General features: G+C 45.2%; 1 protein-coding gene across 2 annotated transcripts in view; it reads right to left on the bottom strand.

Moving 5' to 3' along the window:
* Positions 1 to 19682, bottom strand: part of SLC39A12 (solute carrier family 39 member 12) — a 52970-nt gene that overhangs the window by 6946 nt on the left and 26342 nt on the right. The window contains exons 7-10 of one of the 2 annotated variants that reach the window (XM_074986275.1): positions 18573 to 18725; positions 17208 to 17318; positions 12211 to 12271; positions 7095 to 7253 (exon numbers count right to left, since the gene is read on the bottom strand). In XM_074986275.1, coding sequence (XP_074842376.1) covers positions 7095 to 7253; positions 12211 to 12271; positions 17208 to 17318; positions 18573 to 18725 — 484 coding nt within the window. The remainder of the gene's footprint in view (positions 1 to 7094; positions 7254 to 12210; positions 12272 to 17207; positions 17319 to 18572; positions 18726 to 19682) is intronic. The other variant, XM_074986276.1, reaches the window with a different exon arrangement.

Below are 19682 nucleotides of genomic sequence, written 5' to 3'. Positions count from 1 at the left end.
CACACACCAGCTGTCTGGTGCCATAGAGGACTGCTCTTTCGAAAGAGTGGCCTGAGGAGCATCTACACATGTTTTCTTTCAAGAGACTGTTTTGTAAGATCACACTCTTCCTGAAAGGGCAAAGGAAGTGCGATTTCAAAAAGAGCTCCAGGTTCTTTCAAAAGTACTTTCAAAAAAACATGTTTTGTGTGTAGATGCTCTGCGTGATCTTTTGAAAGAGCCTCTCCTTTTGAAAAAAATATTTCGAAAGAGCGTGCTAGTGTAGACACAGCTGTACTGTATAGGATGCTGAAGGGCTGGCCTTCCATTTCTGTGGAAATGATTATTGTTTGTGCAACTAGCAGAAAGTTCCATATCTAGTCACATTTGTTCAGTAGCATGGACCGTAGGGCTCTCCACTAGTCCTTAATCCTCAATGTGCTGTGGTATTTCCAACTTGGATACATACAAATGTGAAGTCACATGCTTTCCCAGACTTTCTAATTCTTTCTTGGTTGGGAACTTGCCAGTAGAAATCATGTGATTACCAGTAGCACAGCCTTTGGGTCTCTACTTGTAGGTATGGTATGTCAGAAAGAGAATAGGGGCTGATTCTGATCTCAGTAGCACAGGTTTTACACTGGTGTCATTCTGCATTTTTCAGTGGCATTGCTCCAAATTTGCCTTGGTCTAAGCTGGATCGCAACCAGCCCTTTGGATATTTCTTTGTAGAAGAACCCAGTGCAGGACAAATACATGGCACAAGAATCTGAACAACAGATTTTAATCTCATTCCAGTTTTACACTAGCGTAACTCCACTCTGCCAGTTGGTCTGACATCAGAATCAGCCATTCAATATTTTTGCCTTTTTTTCTGTTTTGTTTTCAAAAACTTGCCTGTTTTCCAGGAATCCACAAATTTTGGTAAATTATTCACACATCCAACATTGCAGGTTTTCTTAAGTTATTTACACATAAGAAAAGAAACAAATCTAAAGTTCTGATCCACCTACCACCATATAAACGTACTGATGGCAGGAGTAAGACCAATGTAGGAATGGAGTTGTTATGGGTCTCATTTAACCCCATGTTTCCCCAGACACATCAACTTTGCATTTTACCACATTTTTCCTATGTGCTTGAGAATAACAGAAGAGATGGCAATTCCACCATGTGGAGGATTGCGCCTATGTGCCCATGCATAGTCTCCATTCACAGCTGCTCTAGAGCACAGCATCACTGGGATCCCTGAAATACACCATGGGTGCATCTACACTTGCATTCCTCTTCCGAAATAGGCAAATTGAAAACGCAAATGAGGCATAACTTTGCATATTCAGCGCCTCATTTGCATATTCTAGTTTCAAAAGAGCGTCTTTTGAAAGAAGAAAGCCAGTGTAGATGCTGTTCTTTTGAAAGTAAACCCCATCTTTGAAAGAATCCTTCTTCCCATTCAATAAAGGGAAGAAGGGCTCTTTCAAAGATGGGTTTACTTTTGAAAAAGCAGCATCTACACTGGCTTTCTTCTTTTGAAAGAAGCTCTTTGAAAATTAGAATATGCAAATGAGGTGCCAAATATGTAAATTTATACCTCATTTGCATTTTCAATTTGCCTCATTTGCATATCTCTTTCAAAAGATGAATGCAAGTGTAGAAGCACCCAGTGTGTCTATTGTCCTTATATACTCTTTCCCTCTGGCCACAGAGGAACAAATGTAACCTGTAGTGGGAAGAATATCCTGTACCCAATAAAGGAATGTCTACAGAGCAAAGTTATTTTGAAATAACTAGCCTAGCATCAACACAATGCAACTGCTATTTAGAAATAACTTCAAAATAGTGGTTGGCTTATTTTGAAATAGGTAAAAGTCATTCTTCTAGGGCTTTGACCACACTAGTCCCTCCTTTCAGAGGGGTTATGGTAAAGTGGCACTTCAGGATATGTTAATGAGGTACTTCCATGAATACGCAGTGCCTCATTAGCACAATGGCAGCCAAGCGTGCTTCAAAAGTGCTGGTTTCAAAACACAAGCTTCCTGTGTAGCCAGAGGCCTTTTGAAATGGCCCCCTGATTTTGAAAGCTCCTTATTCCCAGAACCAAATGGGAATAAGGGGCTTTCGAAATCAGAGGTCCTTTCGAAAGGCCCCCAGCTACATGGGCAGTGTGTGTTTTGAAACCGGCAGTTTTGAAGCACGTGTGGCTAACATTATGCTTAAGAGGTGCTGCATATTCATGGCAGTGTCTCATTAGCATATCCCAAAGTTCCAAATTACCATAACCCCTCCGAAAGGAGTGGCTAGTGTGGCCATAGCCTAGGAATAGTGCCTATTTTGAAATATTTATTTTGAAATAGGGGCTGTGTAGACAGGCAATAAAACCTATTTCGAAATAAGCCATAGTGCATCCAATGGCTCTATTTCAAAATAGGCTCTGTTGTGTGTAGATGCTCTCTTTCAAACTAGCTGAGCACTATTTTGAAATGCATTTTGTGTACAGCAGCATTATTTTGAAATAAGCTATTCTTGAAGGCTACGTCTACATTACAGAGATCTTCCTAAAGAACTTCTTTCTAAAAAGTGTGTCCACACATGGAGTGTGTCTACATTAGTAAGTTCCTTCTAAAGGATGACTTTCAAAACTAAATGTCGAACAACTGCCTTTCGAAAAGGAGCGTCCACAGTGGCAAACGGGGCCCAAAGGCCTGATCCGCTGCTTCGAAAGGCCCCATTGCACTTTTGAAATACAGTGTCCACATGTCCCAGGGTGCCTTTTCAAAAGTACAGGGCCACGAAACGTAACAGGCAGGATTGTAGTGCGGCCAACCTCTTCCAGGGCCATCACCAGCCACCCCTTTAAAGGGCTCCCCCTCCAGAGCCTTGGCCTGCACATACAAAGGGCCGACTAGCTGTCCCCAGGCAGGCAGAGGGAGAGTGAGTGGAGGAGGCACCCTGGGCTCTGATGGATCTAGATCAGCTCACACCATCATTGAGGCCATGGCCAGTGCGCTGGCCATGGTGCTGGCCACAGTACTCCAGTGGCTCCGATCATCCACTGCTTGTGAGGCTTTCCCACAAGCTGGGACCAGTGGGACTGGCTAGTGCTGGTGGACTGGGGTGATGACTGATGGCTGCAGAACTTCAGGATGACCAAGAGGATATTCCTGGAGCTGTGCCACTGTCTCGCCCTATCCCTCCAGCACCACGGCACCCACATGAGGCCAACAATCCCACTCCAGAAAAGGGTTGCCATCGCCTGGACAGTCACTGATCCATCAGCCACCAGTTCGGGGTGGGCTGGGCCACTGTCAGGGCCATCCTGAATGAGGTAACCCATGCTTAGGTCACACTCCCACCACAGCTGGGGGGCAGGGGCAGCGGGGAGGGGGCTCCCTGGCACAAGGCACTGTCGGGAACTGGGGGGAGGTCCCCACTGGGGATGGTGGTGGGGACAGAGTGGGTAGGCACACAGGAGGCAGGGGAATGGTGCCTTGGGGTGGCACACCTGTGGGGGCTGGGATGGGGACACGGCAAGGGGGATGGGGAGAGGCAGGCACATTGCTCCCCACCCCACACTCACGAGCGTGTTCTCCCCTCATGCCCTGCACATTGTCTGGGCCATCGACAAGTTCCTCCTGTGGCAGCTGATCCATGTCGGGGACCTGGATGATGCCATCTGAGGCTTTGATGAGTTGGGATTCCTGAACTGCTTCAGGGAACTTGACAGCACACACCTTGACATCCAGGCCCTGCCACGCAATGGTGGGGCCTACGTGAATGGGAAGGGCTACCACTCTGTGGTCCTGCAGGTGCTCATGGATGTAAGGGGATGTTTCCAGGACATCTGCATGGGCTGGTTGGGCTGTGCCCATGATGCCAGGGTGTTCAGGAACTGGGGTCTGGGCCTCCAGATGGCTGCGGGGACCTTCATCCCACAGCAGGAATTCCCTTTCAGGGACTCCATGTTGCCACCCTGCAGCATGGTGGGTGCGGCCTACCCCCTACAGGCCTGGCTCATGAGGATGTACATGGCCACACCCAGCCTACCCAGGACTTTTTTAATGAGCAGCTCAACCAGGCCTGGAACACTGTAAAGCGGCCATTCAGCTGCTTGAAGGGGCACTTCAGATGCCTCCTCACCAGGCTGGAGGTGGGCCTCCCCATTATCCCAGTGGTGGTCAGGGCCTGTTGCACCTTGCACAATTTGTTGGAGGCTAAGCAAGAGCCCTTTGTGCACGGGTGGGCCACTGAGGCAGGGCACGGGTATGAGCAGCCACCTGCCACCCTATGCCACCAGGCCCAGCAGGACAGGGTGTGGATTATGGGAGGCCCTGTGCCAGGCCTTCACCTGGGGGTTACTGTGACCCCCCCCCGCATATGTCCCCCCCACCACTCCCACACATGCACAGAAGACACAGGGTTAAACACAACAAAACAATAAACCATTTACTGTGTACTATACAATGGTATGTGCCTCTTTGTTACCCTGGGAACTATGTACAGGTGGGTTGGGGGAACTCCAGACTGGGGGCTGGGTGAACTATGTACAGGGGTGGTGTGGCCCAGGGCAGCCCTACTGCAATGCCCGGGGGGGGGCAAAGGTTGAGGTGGGTGGCCTTACTCAACCATGGGGGTCGAGAGATGGGATCCCCACCACCCATACCCGCCCCTACCTCCCCCATGTCAGGGGGCCCTATCAGGGCAGGGTCAGAGATGGGGGCACAGGGAGGTAGTGGCAGGGCTGGGGCATGGGCCCCACAGCCTAACTGGGGACAGCCTGGGGGGGCAGGGGCCAGGGGCGCCACCTCCTCATGGACAGCTGCATGATGCCAGCCGGGGAGGGGAGGTGGATTAGAACCAGGGCAGCAATGTTGGGCTTGTGAGGGCGCAGTGCAGGGTCTGAGGTTGGGGGTGCTGGAGGAAGGGGTAAAGTTGGAGCGTACAGGGTGACAGGGGGCTGGAGCAAGGTTGGAAGTTGGAGGGGGGCCAGGTGATGGCGGGGACAGGGACGGTGGGGCGGGAGCAGAAGTGGTGGGTATGGAAGTGGCTCATGAGGGGGTAGTGGCCAGGGCCAGGTGGCTGGTCACAGCCTGGGTCAGGGTGTCCACATTGGCTCCCACCTGGTCCCAGGCTCGCCGATCCACATCAAGCTACTCCCACAGCATGACTGTGAGGTCCCACAGGGCTGCGGTGTGGGTGAGGTCCCACGCCTCCTCTCTCCTGACCCTCCCCAGTCAGGGTGCGGGCAGCTCTCCATCGCCTTTGGTAGTTGGGCTCCCTGGCTCATGGACGAATCTCGTCCAGCTGCCAGCTGTTGACCTATGAAGACAGGTGGGGAGAGGGAACGGGCCGTTAGTTCTGTGTGCTGGTCTCTGTGTCTGCACCCCTCCACATCCCAGGGACCCTGCAATGACTGTGTCATGTGGTTCCCCACATGGGTGGTGAAGGCATGGGCTCCCTCCACGCCCCAGGTCCCTCCAGGGTCATGTGGCCTGTGGTGCTGTCCCGGCTTTGTGGTTCTGAGTGCCACATGTCAGTCCCCTGCAGACCAAGAAGTGTGGCGGTCCAGATTCCATGTGCATGCAGCTGGTGGCTGTGTGGGTGGGCTGTGGCCACCCCAGTCGGGACTAAGTGTCCCCTCCCCAGGCCGTAGGGTGACTGGCATGCACAACACCTACCTATGGGTCCCTTCAGGAACTTGGGCGAGGTGCAGGTAGAAGGGGCCTGGCTGGATGGGACATCGATGACGAAGGCCCCCTCGCTTGAACCCTCATCATCGCTCAGGGTCTGCAGTCGGTGTACTGTCTGCAGGTGCCTCTTGCTGGCTGCTCTCTATCACCATCTCTGGCTTGGGCTCTGGCTCGCTTACGTCAAGCATGACAGCCAGGGGTCCCACCTCCTTGGGTCAGAGGAGTCAGTCCAATTCTTTAAAGTAGGGGCAGCTGGTGGGCACTGCCCCAGACCCAGTTCCACCCCAGGCCTTGCAGTAGCCCTGATGTAACTCTTTTACGTTGGACCTCACCTGATCCGGGGTGCTGTTGGGGTGGCCCCAGCTGGTGAGGCCCTTTAAAAGCCACTCAAAGGCCACAGTGTTGTGGTACCAGACCCCCACCTAGTGGAGGACTTCCTCATCCTCCCACAGGGAGAGAAGGTCCTGGAGCGGGACCTCTATCCAGGAGGGGGCCTGGCACTTTGGGGCCTGGCTTGCCTCCTGGGAGGACTCCCTGGTCTTCTCATGGGGCCCCTGGGGTGGGCGGGGGTCGGGCTGGCAAGCCATGGAGCCAAGGAGCACAGTGGAGTAGCAGAGGCATCATTGCAGGGAGTGGGTTGTGCAGCAGTGTGGGATCCCTGCTGCCTGCATGCTTTCAGCTTCCTGCCTGGTGGTTTCTGGGAGCCTGTGTCTTTAAAATGCAGGCAGAAGCTGGACCCATAGAGCTCTGCTTGTGCTGTTAGCGGTGCCTCTGCCTGGCAGCTGATCAGCGCCACGGAAGACTCCCTCTTTTGAAATAGCTGTCCGCCGAGTGTTTACACTTGCTCTCTTTCAGAAGAGTCTTTCGAAAGGGAGCTCTCTTCCCACTGTGTGAAAGGAGGACTGACTTTGACAGAATGGCCTCATTCTTTCTAAGTTAATTTAGAAAGATCTCAGTGTGTGTGTGTGTAGATGCTCCGGGGGGAATTTCGAACGGAGGCCATTTCGAAGGTACTTGCTATTGTAGGCACAGCCACACAAAAGTGGATCAAAAGAGTGATCTGCTCTTTCAAAAGAGAGCGTCCACACAGCCTCTGCTCTTTGGAAAGAATGGGCCAGGGATCGAAAATGAAGACTGCTCTTTTGAAGGAAGGGCCTGCGGAGCATCTACACACATTTTCTTTTGAAAGGGGGTGCTCTTTTGAAAGGGGGAAAGGAGGAGCAAATTTGAGAGGAGCACCACATTTTTTCGATTTACTTTCAAAAGAACGCTTTTTGTGTGTAGACTCTCCATTGGCTCTTTCGAAAGAGCCCCCTTCTTTCGAAAAATTTTTCAAAAATCCTTCTTAGTGTAGATGCAGCCAAAAAGCTCAAAATGTTTTTGTAAATCCAGAAACACAGGAACCATGTAGGAAAAATATTTGCTTACCCATTTCATGGGGAATTTCATGGCATAAGATAGCAATCGTTGTGGTCACACCTGTTTCCGTTGAGGATGAAAATGCTGCTCCTATTACCAGGCCATCAGCAAAATTGTGAAGACTGTCACCCACCAAAACCATTAGCGCCAACAAACTAATTCCTTTACCTAGGGAGCAAAGGTCAAAAGTAAAAAAAGAAACAATGTGGCTTGTAATTTAGGCTTCCTACAAACATTTTTCTCCAGTGAGCTAAAGTTTTGTGTTGTAAAAAGCCAAGACAAGCAGGATCTACAGACTACCCAGTTTGTTTATCTCATTGTGATGGTTTCAAGATTTTCAGCATGAGGTATTGTTCATAGACTAATTCAGAGATGCAAACACTAGGAAGTAGCTTCCATTGGACCTTTTCTGCTAGGTACATGAGACAAAAAGATGATCTGAGTCCTGTTTTCATTCAACTTCAGTGTGCCTCACAAACCTCACCAAGGGCTGTTAAAATGCGTATTTTCCCTCCCCGCTTCACTCTAATAATTTTTGTCTCAAAAGGTAGGTATTATATACTGGGAGTCAGTAAGTAAAGGAAGAATTTGGCCTTGTCAGGAAACCAGTTCTTAGGTAGTCAGGCAGAATGGTTGGAGCAAGAATAGATGTCCAAATGCCAGAACCAAGATTCAAGATAGGGTCTGAGCCAGGATCAGAACCATAGTCAGGTTCTTGATGCCAGAGCCAAAAGTCAAGACAGAGTCAGACCAACAAATCAGAGCCAAAGGTGAAAACCAGATTACCTGGAGTCAGAGAAGGCACAAGCAAGGCTGGCTCAAAGACAATAGCAAGACTGGAACAGGGCAGGGTCTAGGCTGGAGTGAGGCTTTGGGCAGGACAGAAGCAGCTCTTAGAGCAAGGTGAGAGTGGAAAGGCAGAGAAACTGCAGGCATGTGAACTGAGCAGCTTGTGAGGTACCACTGCCACTGAGGGGGAGGTTAGATATGCTGGCTGCCTCAGTCAACCAGGTGGGGTAATGCAAAAAGTGACCTAACTGATGAGGCTCAGCTAAGATCATGAGGGCATCAGAAGATGGAGAAGGTATGTATCTCCCTGACTTTATGCCTAACTGGCCTCATGTAAATGATATTATAGGTATGGTAAACAACGGAAAATAATATTTTCATGTCCTCAACTTGGATCATACTATTTCACACACAACAGAATTCAAAACATAAGCAACCTCAAACCGTTATCCCCAATACAGTGTCACATCATAATCAGTTCTGACCTTTGTTAGGCGAGTGATCTAGTAGCTTGCATGTTGAAATACAGTTAAGCAATATGAGACAAACCTCTTCCCAGCACCTGGCCCAAGTAGCTGGGTTGTGTGCTGAGCAGATAAATTGGGAAAGGAACCACCTCTCCAAACTGCAGAGCATCTGCAGAACTGCTACATGCTGCAGCTCTACAGCAAGTGGACTTTGTCCAGCAAGTGGGCCCATACCTGGCTCCCCACCTTCTGCACCTCCCTGGGTGCATCTGTTCTGCTCAGTTGACTATGAGGCTTAACAGCATGTGTCCCAGGAATCACACCTACTGCTGCTGCACTCTGTACCTCAAGTGGAACTCTACTGGTTCAGTCCCACTGCCAAGGTCTGGCTCTCTAGCTGTCAAGGCAGTGGCAAGAATTTGCCCCAATGAACTTGTCTATTTCCTGAGTATCCCTCCCCCACCCAGCTACAGAGTGACAACCTGGCGACATGATGTGGCATTCCACAGACCCTGCTGAATGTTGTTATTATGAGATTTTCCTGAAATGACATTTTTCTATAGGAGACTTTTTTTAAGGAGATGTTTTTCTTACATGAACTGGCTAGGACTGAAGCCTTCGAAACTATTATAAAAGAAAACACACAAAAAATAAAAGTCTTGCATCTGTATTCAGACAATCCTCCCGCATTGCCTGAAAGCTCTGCGGATTCAGTAATATTGGCAGAGTTGGTAGATTTTTGTGCCAGCTCACAGAGCCAGACATGGCTGTCCCCAGCTTGCATAACTCTTTCTAAACACTACAGGCAGTTTATCGTCAATAGCACAGGAGAAGAATTACATGGAAATAACAGATTGCTGCATTACATTAAGTTTGTGATTTGTAATACGCCCTGGCTAGGGTGAAATTGTGGCTCGGCTCAAGATGTTATTAGCCTGTGTTATTTAGGTAACAGTTGTTGAAAAAAACATAATATAATGGTTGGGACTCATTCCAGTCTATTTTCTATAATATAAAATGGGAGTCAGGTTAACTTTATGAAGTGCTAGGCATTTTAAAGTTCATGCAAATGTAATCTATGTGATCACACTTCACTGAAATTTAAGTGAATACATACGTGAAAAAAAATTGGAGTGCTTTTAACTTCAATTATTTTAGTTCTATTTTACATCTGAACTATGTTATTAGAATTATGTCATTGCACTTTACTCCTGTGACCATAAAATTTCTTATAGGACCTCTTAGAAAATAAACATCTAGATTCAAATTCTTCTTCTTTGAACAATCCTGCATTTCACTTGAAAATTTCCGTGGCTTATTTGTGTAAACCCAGGGATCGGAATTCTGGTCTTTAATTTTCATGGAGCCACCTGGGTAGAATTTCTCCTATACATCTCACTTCTGAAGTTTTGACTTCAGGTAATACCTTTGACAAGGTAATAGTTTAACTTTTACATTTGCTTATGCATCAGGTTCTAGTTAAATGTTTTTAGGGTTCTTTCTAAGTACGGCTCCTGCTTCTGATTAGTACAACGTGAACCAGAATATACAACCATAAACTGATTATACTGGTTGTTGATATTAACTACAGTCAAAAAAGCCAACTAAATGTTAGGAATCATTAAAAAGGGATAGAGAATAAGACAGAGAATATCTTATTCATCGTCATCAATCACCGTGGGCTCAGCGCCCAATGGTGTCTGATGCCTCTCTCACTATTTCCTTCCATCTTTCCCTGTCCAGTGCAGAGTGGCTTATTGTCTCTATATAAATCCATGGTATGCCCACATCTTGAGTACAGCAGACAGCTATGGTTGCCTCATCTAAAAAAAGATATATTGGCATTGAAAAAGGTTCCGAAAAGGGCAGCAAAAATGAGCAGGGGTTTGGAATGGGTGCCATATGAAGAAAGATTAAAAAAGACTGGGACTTTGCATCTGAGAAAACGGGGGATTTGATGGAGATCTATAAAATTGTGACTGGTGTGGAAAAAGGGAATAAAGAAAAGTTACTTGTTTCCATAGCAAAAGAATTAGGGGTCACCAAATGAAATTAATGGGTAGCAGATTTAAAACTAACAAAAAGGAAGTTTTTCTTCACGCAGCACAAGGTAGGCCCGTTGAACTGCTTGAAGAGGATGATGTGAAAACCAGGATTTTAAAAAGATTCTAAAAAAGAACTAGATAAATTGATGGAGGTTAGGTCCATCAATGGCTACTAGCCAGGATCAGTAGGAATGGTGTCCCTAGCCTCTGTTTGTCAGAGGCCGGAAATGGATGTCAGGAGAGAGATCACTTGATGATTACCTGACAGAGAGATAGCTGTGTTAGTCTGTATTCTGTCAAAACAAAAAGGTTGTCATGGAGCACTTTTAAAGACTAACAAAATACTATTATTTTAATATTTTATTTAATATTATTTTAATTATTATCATTTCCATATTTATTTAATATTATTTTGCTAGTCTTTAAAGTGCTCCATGACTCCTTTTTTTTTTATGATTACCTGTTCTGTTTGCTCCCTCTGGGGCACTTGGCATTGGCCAGTTTTGGAAGACAGACTACTGGGCTAGATGGACCTTTGGTCTAACCCAATGTGACCATTCTTATGTTCTGGATAATTTTTAGTATGTTATAACAAATCATTTTACCATTCATTGTTTCTACTCACATTTTTCATTAACCTCTCTTATGCAGGCTCATCGCATGACTATTTTGAACTTCTTTATATATTAAAAAAATGCAGTTCACTTTATAAAAAAAAAAATCCCCCCATTTTTGAAATTTCTGCTTATAGGCCTGAAAAGGATACTTGGGAAAATTCTCCAAATAGAGGCATGCTGTGCTTGGAGCAAAAAATTTTGACCTTGCGTGGAATATATTTTAAATTATTAGTAGAGAGTGATGACTGAACAGCACTGAAACAACAACTACACATGGGGTAGGTAAGTGATGGTGAAACTGGGACTAGGCTGTGTGATGAAGGGAAAATCAGATTCAAGTAATGGAAATCCAGCTTTCAAAAAGCGAGCACTATGTCCTGAAATGGAAGTGAATTCCACAATATCAGAGAGTGGCTGGAAAAGAGAGTGAGACTACTAAGAATTTAGTCATGTCCTGAAATTGGCTGTCACTAGACAAAGGGGAGTAGAATAAAGGAAATCTATAGATTTCAGGTAAAATGCTATTTCCCAGTACCACACCTGCTACTTTGTTACATGTGTGCCATCGAAAGCAAACAAGGTCTGAATATTTTGTTCTTATTTTCTGAAATAAGGAAAAGCAGAGCAGAGAAGTAAAAACATTTCAAAATTATATAATGAGATAAGATATCAGTTGAGTCTAAAACTACAGCTAGATGGAAAAGTACTAGGAGCCCAGAATTCCATATAAGGAGTAAGTCACCACTATTTTTAATAGCCATGATCTCATTACCATAAAGGAGATAGAAAGCATCAGAAGGGTAATTATATTATGGCAAGTGAGCCAGAAAATGAGAAATGATAACGATTTCAATATCCTTTGCAATAAGAGAAAGGCCCAAGCAAGGTCTACAATTATCGGGTGTCATGGTGGTAAATATGCGAGGGTTTCCCTTTTAAGTAAATGATTCAGCAAAGGAGTTTGAAATGGTGAGTAAACAAACATTGAAACAAGGGCAGAATAAGATTAATGAATTTAACAATTATAGGTCTGGTTGGCTGGAAACATGTCTTTTTAAGGAGAGATTTAATTATGAAGCCAGGCAAAATCAGAGGTGGTGATGTAACACATACAAAACACAGAACTGCATCAGTTTCACACTTTCAATCCCATCTCAAACCTGAAGGTTTTTTGTGGTGCTTTTTAAATCTTTTTATCAGTACTTACCCGTTCTGCTTTTTGCCTTATTGTCTGGAGGAACTTCAGACTCAGAGTCTTCGGGACTTCTCTAATTAAAAGGAAAGATATTGGACCAGTATGAAGAGGCTGTTTTGATCTGCTTTTATTATACAGTGAAACCTTAAATAGATTCACTGTTCACTAAAGAAAAAGTTAGCTGCTGCATCTGCAATATTTACCATTATTACCACTAGATTTATTTACTGAGCTTCACCCGCAAGAGAAACTTCCCTTTTTCCCAAGATTTTATAGCCTAGTTCAGCCCAAACAAAAGTAATTCAATAGCATTGCAGTGCCCTGAGAAAAATCACATTTCAAGGATGAAACATATTTTTGAGCTGGAAATGTAGGGCTGAAGAAAGACTAAGTTTTACTTCGGTATTTGGTACACTTTCTTATGGCACAATGCATTTTGCTGTAATGAATGACTGTGTAGTGCAGCTACAGGTCCCTGAAAGAAAAGTGGTGAAGACTGCAGTCTGTCGGTAAGAGATTGCCTACGCTCCAGAGGTTACAGCATCATATGAGACATATGAATTTTTCATACCCCTGAATGATGTAAAAAAATTTAGGTGTAGATTAGGCCTAAAATATTCTTACTGGTTTCCCTGTGAAACTGCAAGACTTGAAGGGATGGAAACAAATACATGACAATGAGGCAGACATTGGGATGCTCGACCATCTGAATATTGAGATATCAGGTGTCAGCAATGTGCGCACATGATCAGGAAACAAAGGTTTAAGAGTTTAGTAGTCTTTCATTGCACTTCTACCCCTTCCTCAGCTACTTCTTCCCTTCCTATTTTGTTTTTACGTTCCTCAAAATATGCTCATAAGGCTGTTTGATAGGCTACAAAAATCCTCCTCAGAGCCAATTCCTTAACTGCATCAGCATTCACAGCATGAAAGTGAAGCCCTGACCTCTTCCAAAAACAAAAGGAGAGAAAATGATTAGTGAGAAGTGACGTATGTCTCCTTCATTGTGGCACAATGTCTCTTCTCCTTCTATCTGTTGGCTTTTGTCTAGATAGAAGGTTTGACCCTAGACATAAAAAACTTCTTTCACCACACCACTCACAATTTACAGACTTGTGTCATATCCTGCCAGCCATCATTTCTTTTCCAAAATGAAACTTCATTGTTGTTTTCATCTCTCCTCATAGTTAGCCAGGGTTTGTTACGCACATGCTCCTGAAAAATGGGCACCTCTGATCCAAACAAGCCAAGCCACACTAGTTCATATTACCACTATGTAGCTTTAGAATGATGTTACAGTTTCCCAGCTGAAAGGAATGGTTAATCTATTCTTCTACCTATATGATGTCTGTGTGTGTTTGTGTTTTAGAGTGTGTCTGTGTGTACTTAAACCGTAAGAGCTACAACCACAAAATGTGGCATGCAGCTTCCTCTTCCGCTAACTGAAACCAAAGTCAGGGTTTGGTTGTGCCTGGAAAGTGGGAAATGCACGAAATTGCAGGATTTTTCAGAACATGGAAAGGGAGGGGACAGAAGACAGAGGGAGGAAAAAAGGGAGGGGCACAGACAGGAGGGATGCAATACTGAGAGTGGCCACTGGGGGCATCTGCAGCACCAAGAGACTGGCCAGCAGGGCTGGGGCTCTGCCATCTCGCTTTCTATAAAGACTGAGTAAGTAGCTCCTCTTCCCAAACATGGAGGCTCCCCCACCCACCTTGGTGAGCCTACAGGCTGTAGAGGGGCCTGCTAGATGGAGCAGCAGATAGCCTGAAGGACATGGGAGGGGATGCTGCAGGCCGGGGAGAACCCCAGAACCTCACCCCTCCCAGACAGCCTGCAGAACAGGGTGAGGCTGCTGGAAGCAGGGACAGCTGGAGAGAGGAGGTGCTCCCCTGGAGCCTGGCACTCCCCAGACAACCAGCAGGCTGCAGGGGGTTAGCCCGCTGGAGCATACTCCCCACCAGACAGCCTGCAAGCCATGGGGGAATAGCTGGAGTGGACAAGCTGGAGAAGGGACAGCCCCCTGCAGCCTGGCCCTGCCCAGACAGCCTGAACACCGTGGGGTGGGGGGCACGCTGGAGAAGGGGTACCACCCCGGAGCCTGGCTTCCCCACCTGACAGCCTGAAAACCACTTGAGGGGGGGTAGTTGGAGAAGGGTCAGCCCGCAGATAGCCTGCAGGCTACATGAGGGGGTGCTGAAGGCCAGGGGAAGTCCGGATAACATGACCCAACCCAGACAGCCTGCAGGCCATTGCAAAGCTGCTGGAAGTGGGGACAGCTGGAGAGGGGGCAGCCCCCAGAGTGTGCCCCACCCAGGCAGTCTACAGATTATGGGGGGACAGATGAAGGGGAGCATCCCTTCAAAGCCTGAACAACCAGACAGCCTGCAGACTCTGGGAGGCCAGCTGGAGCGGGGCAGCTCCCCAGAGCCTGGACCTCCTCAGACAGCCTACACACCGTGGGAGGCTGTTGGAGAAGGACAGCACCATGGAGCTTCCCCCTCCCTGCAAAACAGCCTGCTGGCTGTGGGACCGTCTGGGGAGGCCGGAACCTGGAGCCTGGCCCAACCCAAGACAGCCTGCAGGCCACGGAAAGGCTGATGGAGGGCGGGATGACCCCCAGAGCCTGAAGGCTGGGGGCAGCTGCAAGAGCAGGTGGAAGGGGCAGGAGGCCTGCTGGAGGTTGGGGGCAGCGCCAAGAGCCTTCCTCCCCACACAGCCTGCAGGCCAAATGGGGGCCACTGGAGGCTGAGGGCAGCCCCCAGATCCTTGACTCTGCTTCATCAGCCTACAGGCTGGGGATGGCGTAGGTCAGCAGGAGGGAAGGGCAGCCCCCAGAGCCTGGTCCTCCTGAGACAGCCTGTAGGCCACAGAGGCCACTAGGGATGTGGGGACCGGGGAGGGCACAGCCCCTGGAGCCTGGCCAGCAACTGGAGCAACCCTCCAAAGAGGCTGCTTGAAGGAGAGGGCTGCTGGATGCTGGGGATATCCCCAAAAGTGTTGTCTTCCCCCAGCCCAGTGCAGGGATGGGGCAGGAGTAGGTGAATGCCAAGCACAGCCTGCAGAGCACTGCCCTGCCTCTGACAGACTGCAGGATGGGGTGGCCACTACCCTAAGCTTCAGACTTGGGGGACAGCAGCAGTCTGGGAGCTGCTCCCAGAGTGCTGCCCCACCCCACAGGCTGCAGGCCGGTGGGCAGCTGGAGGCCAGGGCCAGCCCACAGAACCTCAGCCCCCACTCGACAAGCACACAACTCCAGATCCCTCCCTCACATGAGAAATCACTGGATGAGGAGCACAGCTCCGGGTCCCTGGGACGAGCTGCTGCCATAGCAGCATCACCTTTACCACCATGGGGCCTAAGTACCCCTCCACATCTCCCAGGCCCCACCCTGAGACCCCTGCCCTAACTTCTGCAGCCTCCATCTGCCTTGACTTCTGCACTGCCTCCCTCTGATTTGAGCCCCCCAACGTTGAGCCCCCAGCAGCTCTCTGCTCTAAGCCGCCCACTCATCTCCAAGCCCCTTCTCACCTTCGCACCCTCACTCCGGCCTTCATTTTTCTTCATTTTTGAAAAATACTGTCATTGAGAACAGCTTGCACATTTTTCATTTACTTTCAAACAAATTACTTCAGTTAAAGAGCCAAGCAATGCCGGGTACATCTGCTAGTTTGTTAATGAAGAAACAGGAAGTGACCATGTGGGTCAAAATTCAGTAATTTATCTTCACTGGTATGCTTACAAGCATTCAGTCAGCAGTTCCCAAACCATGTCCATTCAGCAAATAGTGGCTCATCTGGCTTTTGTTAATAACTCTCTCTTCATTAAAAACAAGCAGCTCCATAGCACATTAAAGACTAACAAATTCATTTATTAGGTACAGTAAACTCTTTCATATCCAGCATTCTATTATCTGGAACTCTCAAATAACTGACATTTTAACCATAAGAAAATTTTCGTTACATTTTCCATAGGTACCATTTAGTGAAAGTAAATACAAATAAATAAAGCAGCTACAGTAAAAGTTTACATTGTACAATCCTACTATTCTTAGTCAATAAAGGACTCTGCATACATATATTTTTGTTTGTTTCTCAATATCTAATCTTGTTTTTGTTAAGTGTTATGCATTGCTAGGCATGACTCCCTATTATCCAGAATATTTGAATATCCTGCAACCTCCCACTCCTGGGGTTACCAGATATGGAAGAGTTTACTGTAATGAGCTTTCGTGGGTCAGACCCACTTCTTCAGATTCATTAACAAGTAGAAGGATGGGACAATTTGGTATTCTCTGATTAAAATAATAAGACTACAATTAACATATACTGAAACTACATTTAACATGGAGAAAAACTGTGCTTGCAAAAATGCTAAACCCTATAAATTTTGTTAGTTTACTGTATGGGTGTGTATTTATCTAACATCTTGCTTGGGTACTGTCCATAGATTAAGTGGGAACCTACAGAATTTCTAATAAGAGAGCTCTATTTTCAGCCCATCTAGTTTTGTTTACACATTATTCATGTTAATGGAAAAATGACTTCATATGGTTCAAGTTTTCAGTTGGCAACTAATTATACACTGTAATCTATTTGGATGCTATCTTGTAGTCCTCACTCCAATTTAAAGATTGAAGGGAGTTTTGCCAGTGTAAGGATTGAAGGATCTAGCTCCTTAGAGGTGTAATTTACATTGGAAACCCAAGAAGAGAACAGATGTTTTAAAAATCTTCTGGACAAATGGAATTTTATTACATCAACCTGACATATATCTGTAGATAAGCATTGTAAATATTTGTAAACAAAATATATCTGAATATACTTATTGTGGTCTAACAAATCTACAGATTTCTGATAATACATTCTATTTTGAGGTCATGGAGTAAGATAAAAATCAATAAGCACTGAAAAATACTATTCATTTGAGACGTTAATTGAGTTTATTTTTTTGAGACACACAGAGAGAAGGAAATCAGATCAGTAAAGCAGTTCATATCAATAACCTACCAACTGTATGGTTGAAGTAGACTTGCCTCTCCCTGAATGGTCATTTAATTCAGATTCCGCTGGAAGATCATGGGAATGCCCCAAGTGCCCATTAACTAATGAAAGGCCCTGCTGGATGAAGATGCTTTGCAATTAGTTCTGAAGCCAGATGAACACAGGTGCAGCCTTTGTCAGTTTTATTTTCAGATTTAGCATTTATTTGGCCTACAAAAGTTGTTGACTCAGGAATAAAAAGAGTTGAAAAGAAAGCTAGCTGCAATGCACATTTGCTAATGCCTTTTTAGCTCAGAAAACTGCAGACAGAACCAGAAAAGTATATGAGAACTGTAGGGTATTATAGGAAATTGTTGTCTTTATAAAACTCAAGTTTAGAGTCACAAGCTGACATAAACAAATAATTTAATGTTTGGTTCTCATGCGGTCTTCAACCAAATGGGCTCATCAAAGCCTTGTAGAAGAATTATAAAGTCCCTTTCTTATTATTAATTATTTTTATAGTAGATTTCAGCATTGCTCTTCACATTTTAAAAGCAATCCCCTATAATATTGCAGTTAGCAAAAGGTTCACCTTCCATTCATTTTACATAGTTGTATGGCTCAGTCCTGTATTCCTTAAAGGCAGTGAGTATTTTGGATGCATGAGGAATATGGGATTGGGATTCAGATATCTAAATTAGGCCTCTGATTCAGCATCCTCTGTAAACTAGCAGCAGCAAATGCCATTGGAAGTGTCATTAAGAAAGCCTCCCCTATTCAGAAATTTACTAAGGCTTCACATTGTGTGCTACAATGTATCCTGTACATTAGGGCATTTTCAAACACAAGGCACTCTGAGATGAAATAGTGGATTTACTGAGAGCATGGCAGCCAACAAGGAGACAGTACTGGCAAAATGCAGGAGTCTATGAAGCTCAACATTTATACTAATTTTCAAAATCCTTTGGGGATGGAAAATTATACACAATTGATGAATTTTAAAGTATAATTCTTTAAAGTGTCATTTTAAAAAGCCTTGTATGTGTGTCTTTGAGCTCTTCAAACAGTTCCTACATAAAGAGACTCTCATTACCCTTTCATACAGAGACTTGCTCTTTGCCTCTTCCCGTGCTAGCCGCAGATGTCTGCTTACAGAATGCAATAATTAAAATAACTGGTCTTTTTACAGTTATACACATCAAACCAATGCACCAAAGCAAAATGGAAATGGAAGGTAAGTCTGATGGGAGCAATTTGGGAAGAGGCAATTTATGTTTCATTTCACTTGTAAACTAGGCAATTATTTTTCCAACAACTTTTGAAACTTTACTGTGCCATTTAAAATCTCAATACAAAAGGTGTCTAAAAGGTATACAAAGAAAGTTATACCTGATCACTTGGTGATACCAAAAGAAAGAAACATTTCTCTATCAGGAAAAATCCATGAATTCCTCCAATCATTCCCAACATTTTCCAAACATATTCTTTGCCTTCATAGATGTGTTCCGTCTCCTGAGAGTCATGCTTATGTAAACCAAGAATCTAGATAAGGAGGTGAAATAAAAGGGGGAACATGGTTTTGACTTTTGCTAGAGAAACTCATAATAGTTTTATCCCTCAACTTTTATTTTAATATTCTTAAGTCTTGTAATGCGTTTTAACTTGCTGTGCTTGTCACTTTTGTAGATGAACACAGTTAATTATTAATAGCCTCCCTTATGGTTCTGTTCTCTCTTGCTGGTAAAAGTAATACTATTTCTAGAGGCAGATTTAATTATTGTTTGGACTTTTACAGTTTAAAAAGTTGTTTGGATCATCTTCAAAAGTTAAATTCATACAGAAAATAATTAATTAACCCTTCTGATCAAGGCCTTTGCTCCAGTTTCTATGCTGTGACAGAACATAATAACCTTTCTTTGAAGCATTCTGATGTCAGATGAAAGTTGGCACTTTAAAAGAGCTATACACTACACACAGTACTTTAAAGTTAGAGGGAGAATTTCAGAAACATCTATCAGAATTAGTGGCACAAAAATCTACTGACCTTCTGCCAGACTACTGCACTTAAATTTGTTGGCACCTTTGTAAATTTATCCCACTTCTATTTACAGAAATATTATTGGTAAAGGACTTTTACTGTGTTAAACCAGAATTAACATTTTAAGAGGGAGTGGCATAAGGAGTGTTTTGTCCAGTTTACATAGTAAAGGAAGCTGTTAACCACCCTTTTGTGAGAACCCTTCGATTACTTATTTAGAATTGTGCAATGCTCAGAAAAACCAGCAAAACTAAATCAATAACTAATTAAAGGCTTGTCTTATCTTTTATGCTGTCATGTACATAAAATATATATTGCGAATTTAAATGAAAATTATGGCACTGAAGTGTTTTTTTGCAGTTCATGACAGCAGGACCATATCTCTGAAAGCCCTAGGAATTCTAGAACAATTTAGGGCTGGAGCCGCTAAAGCTCGTGGAAAACTTTAAAGAGTATTCTCT

This window comes from Carettochelys insculpta, chromosome 2 (genome assembly GCF_033958435.1).
Source record: "Carettochelys insculpta isolate YL-2023 chromosome 2, ASM3395843v1, whole genome shotgun sequence".
NCBI classification, from domain to species: Eukaryota; Metazoa; Chordata; order Testudines; family Carettochelyidae; genus Carettochelys; species Carettochelys insculpta.
The sequence above is the reverse complement of the archived record's forward strand: the minus strand, read 5'-3'. Positions and strand labels throughout refer to the sequence as shown.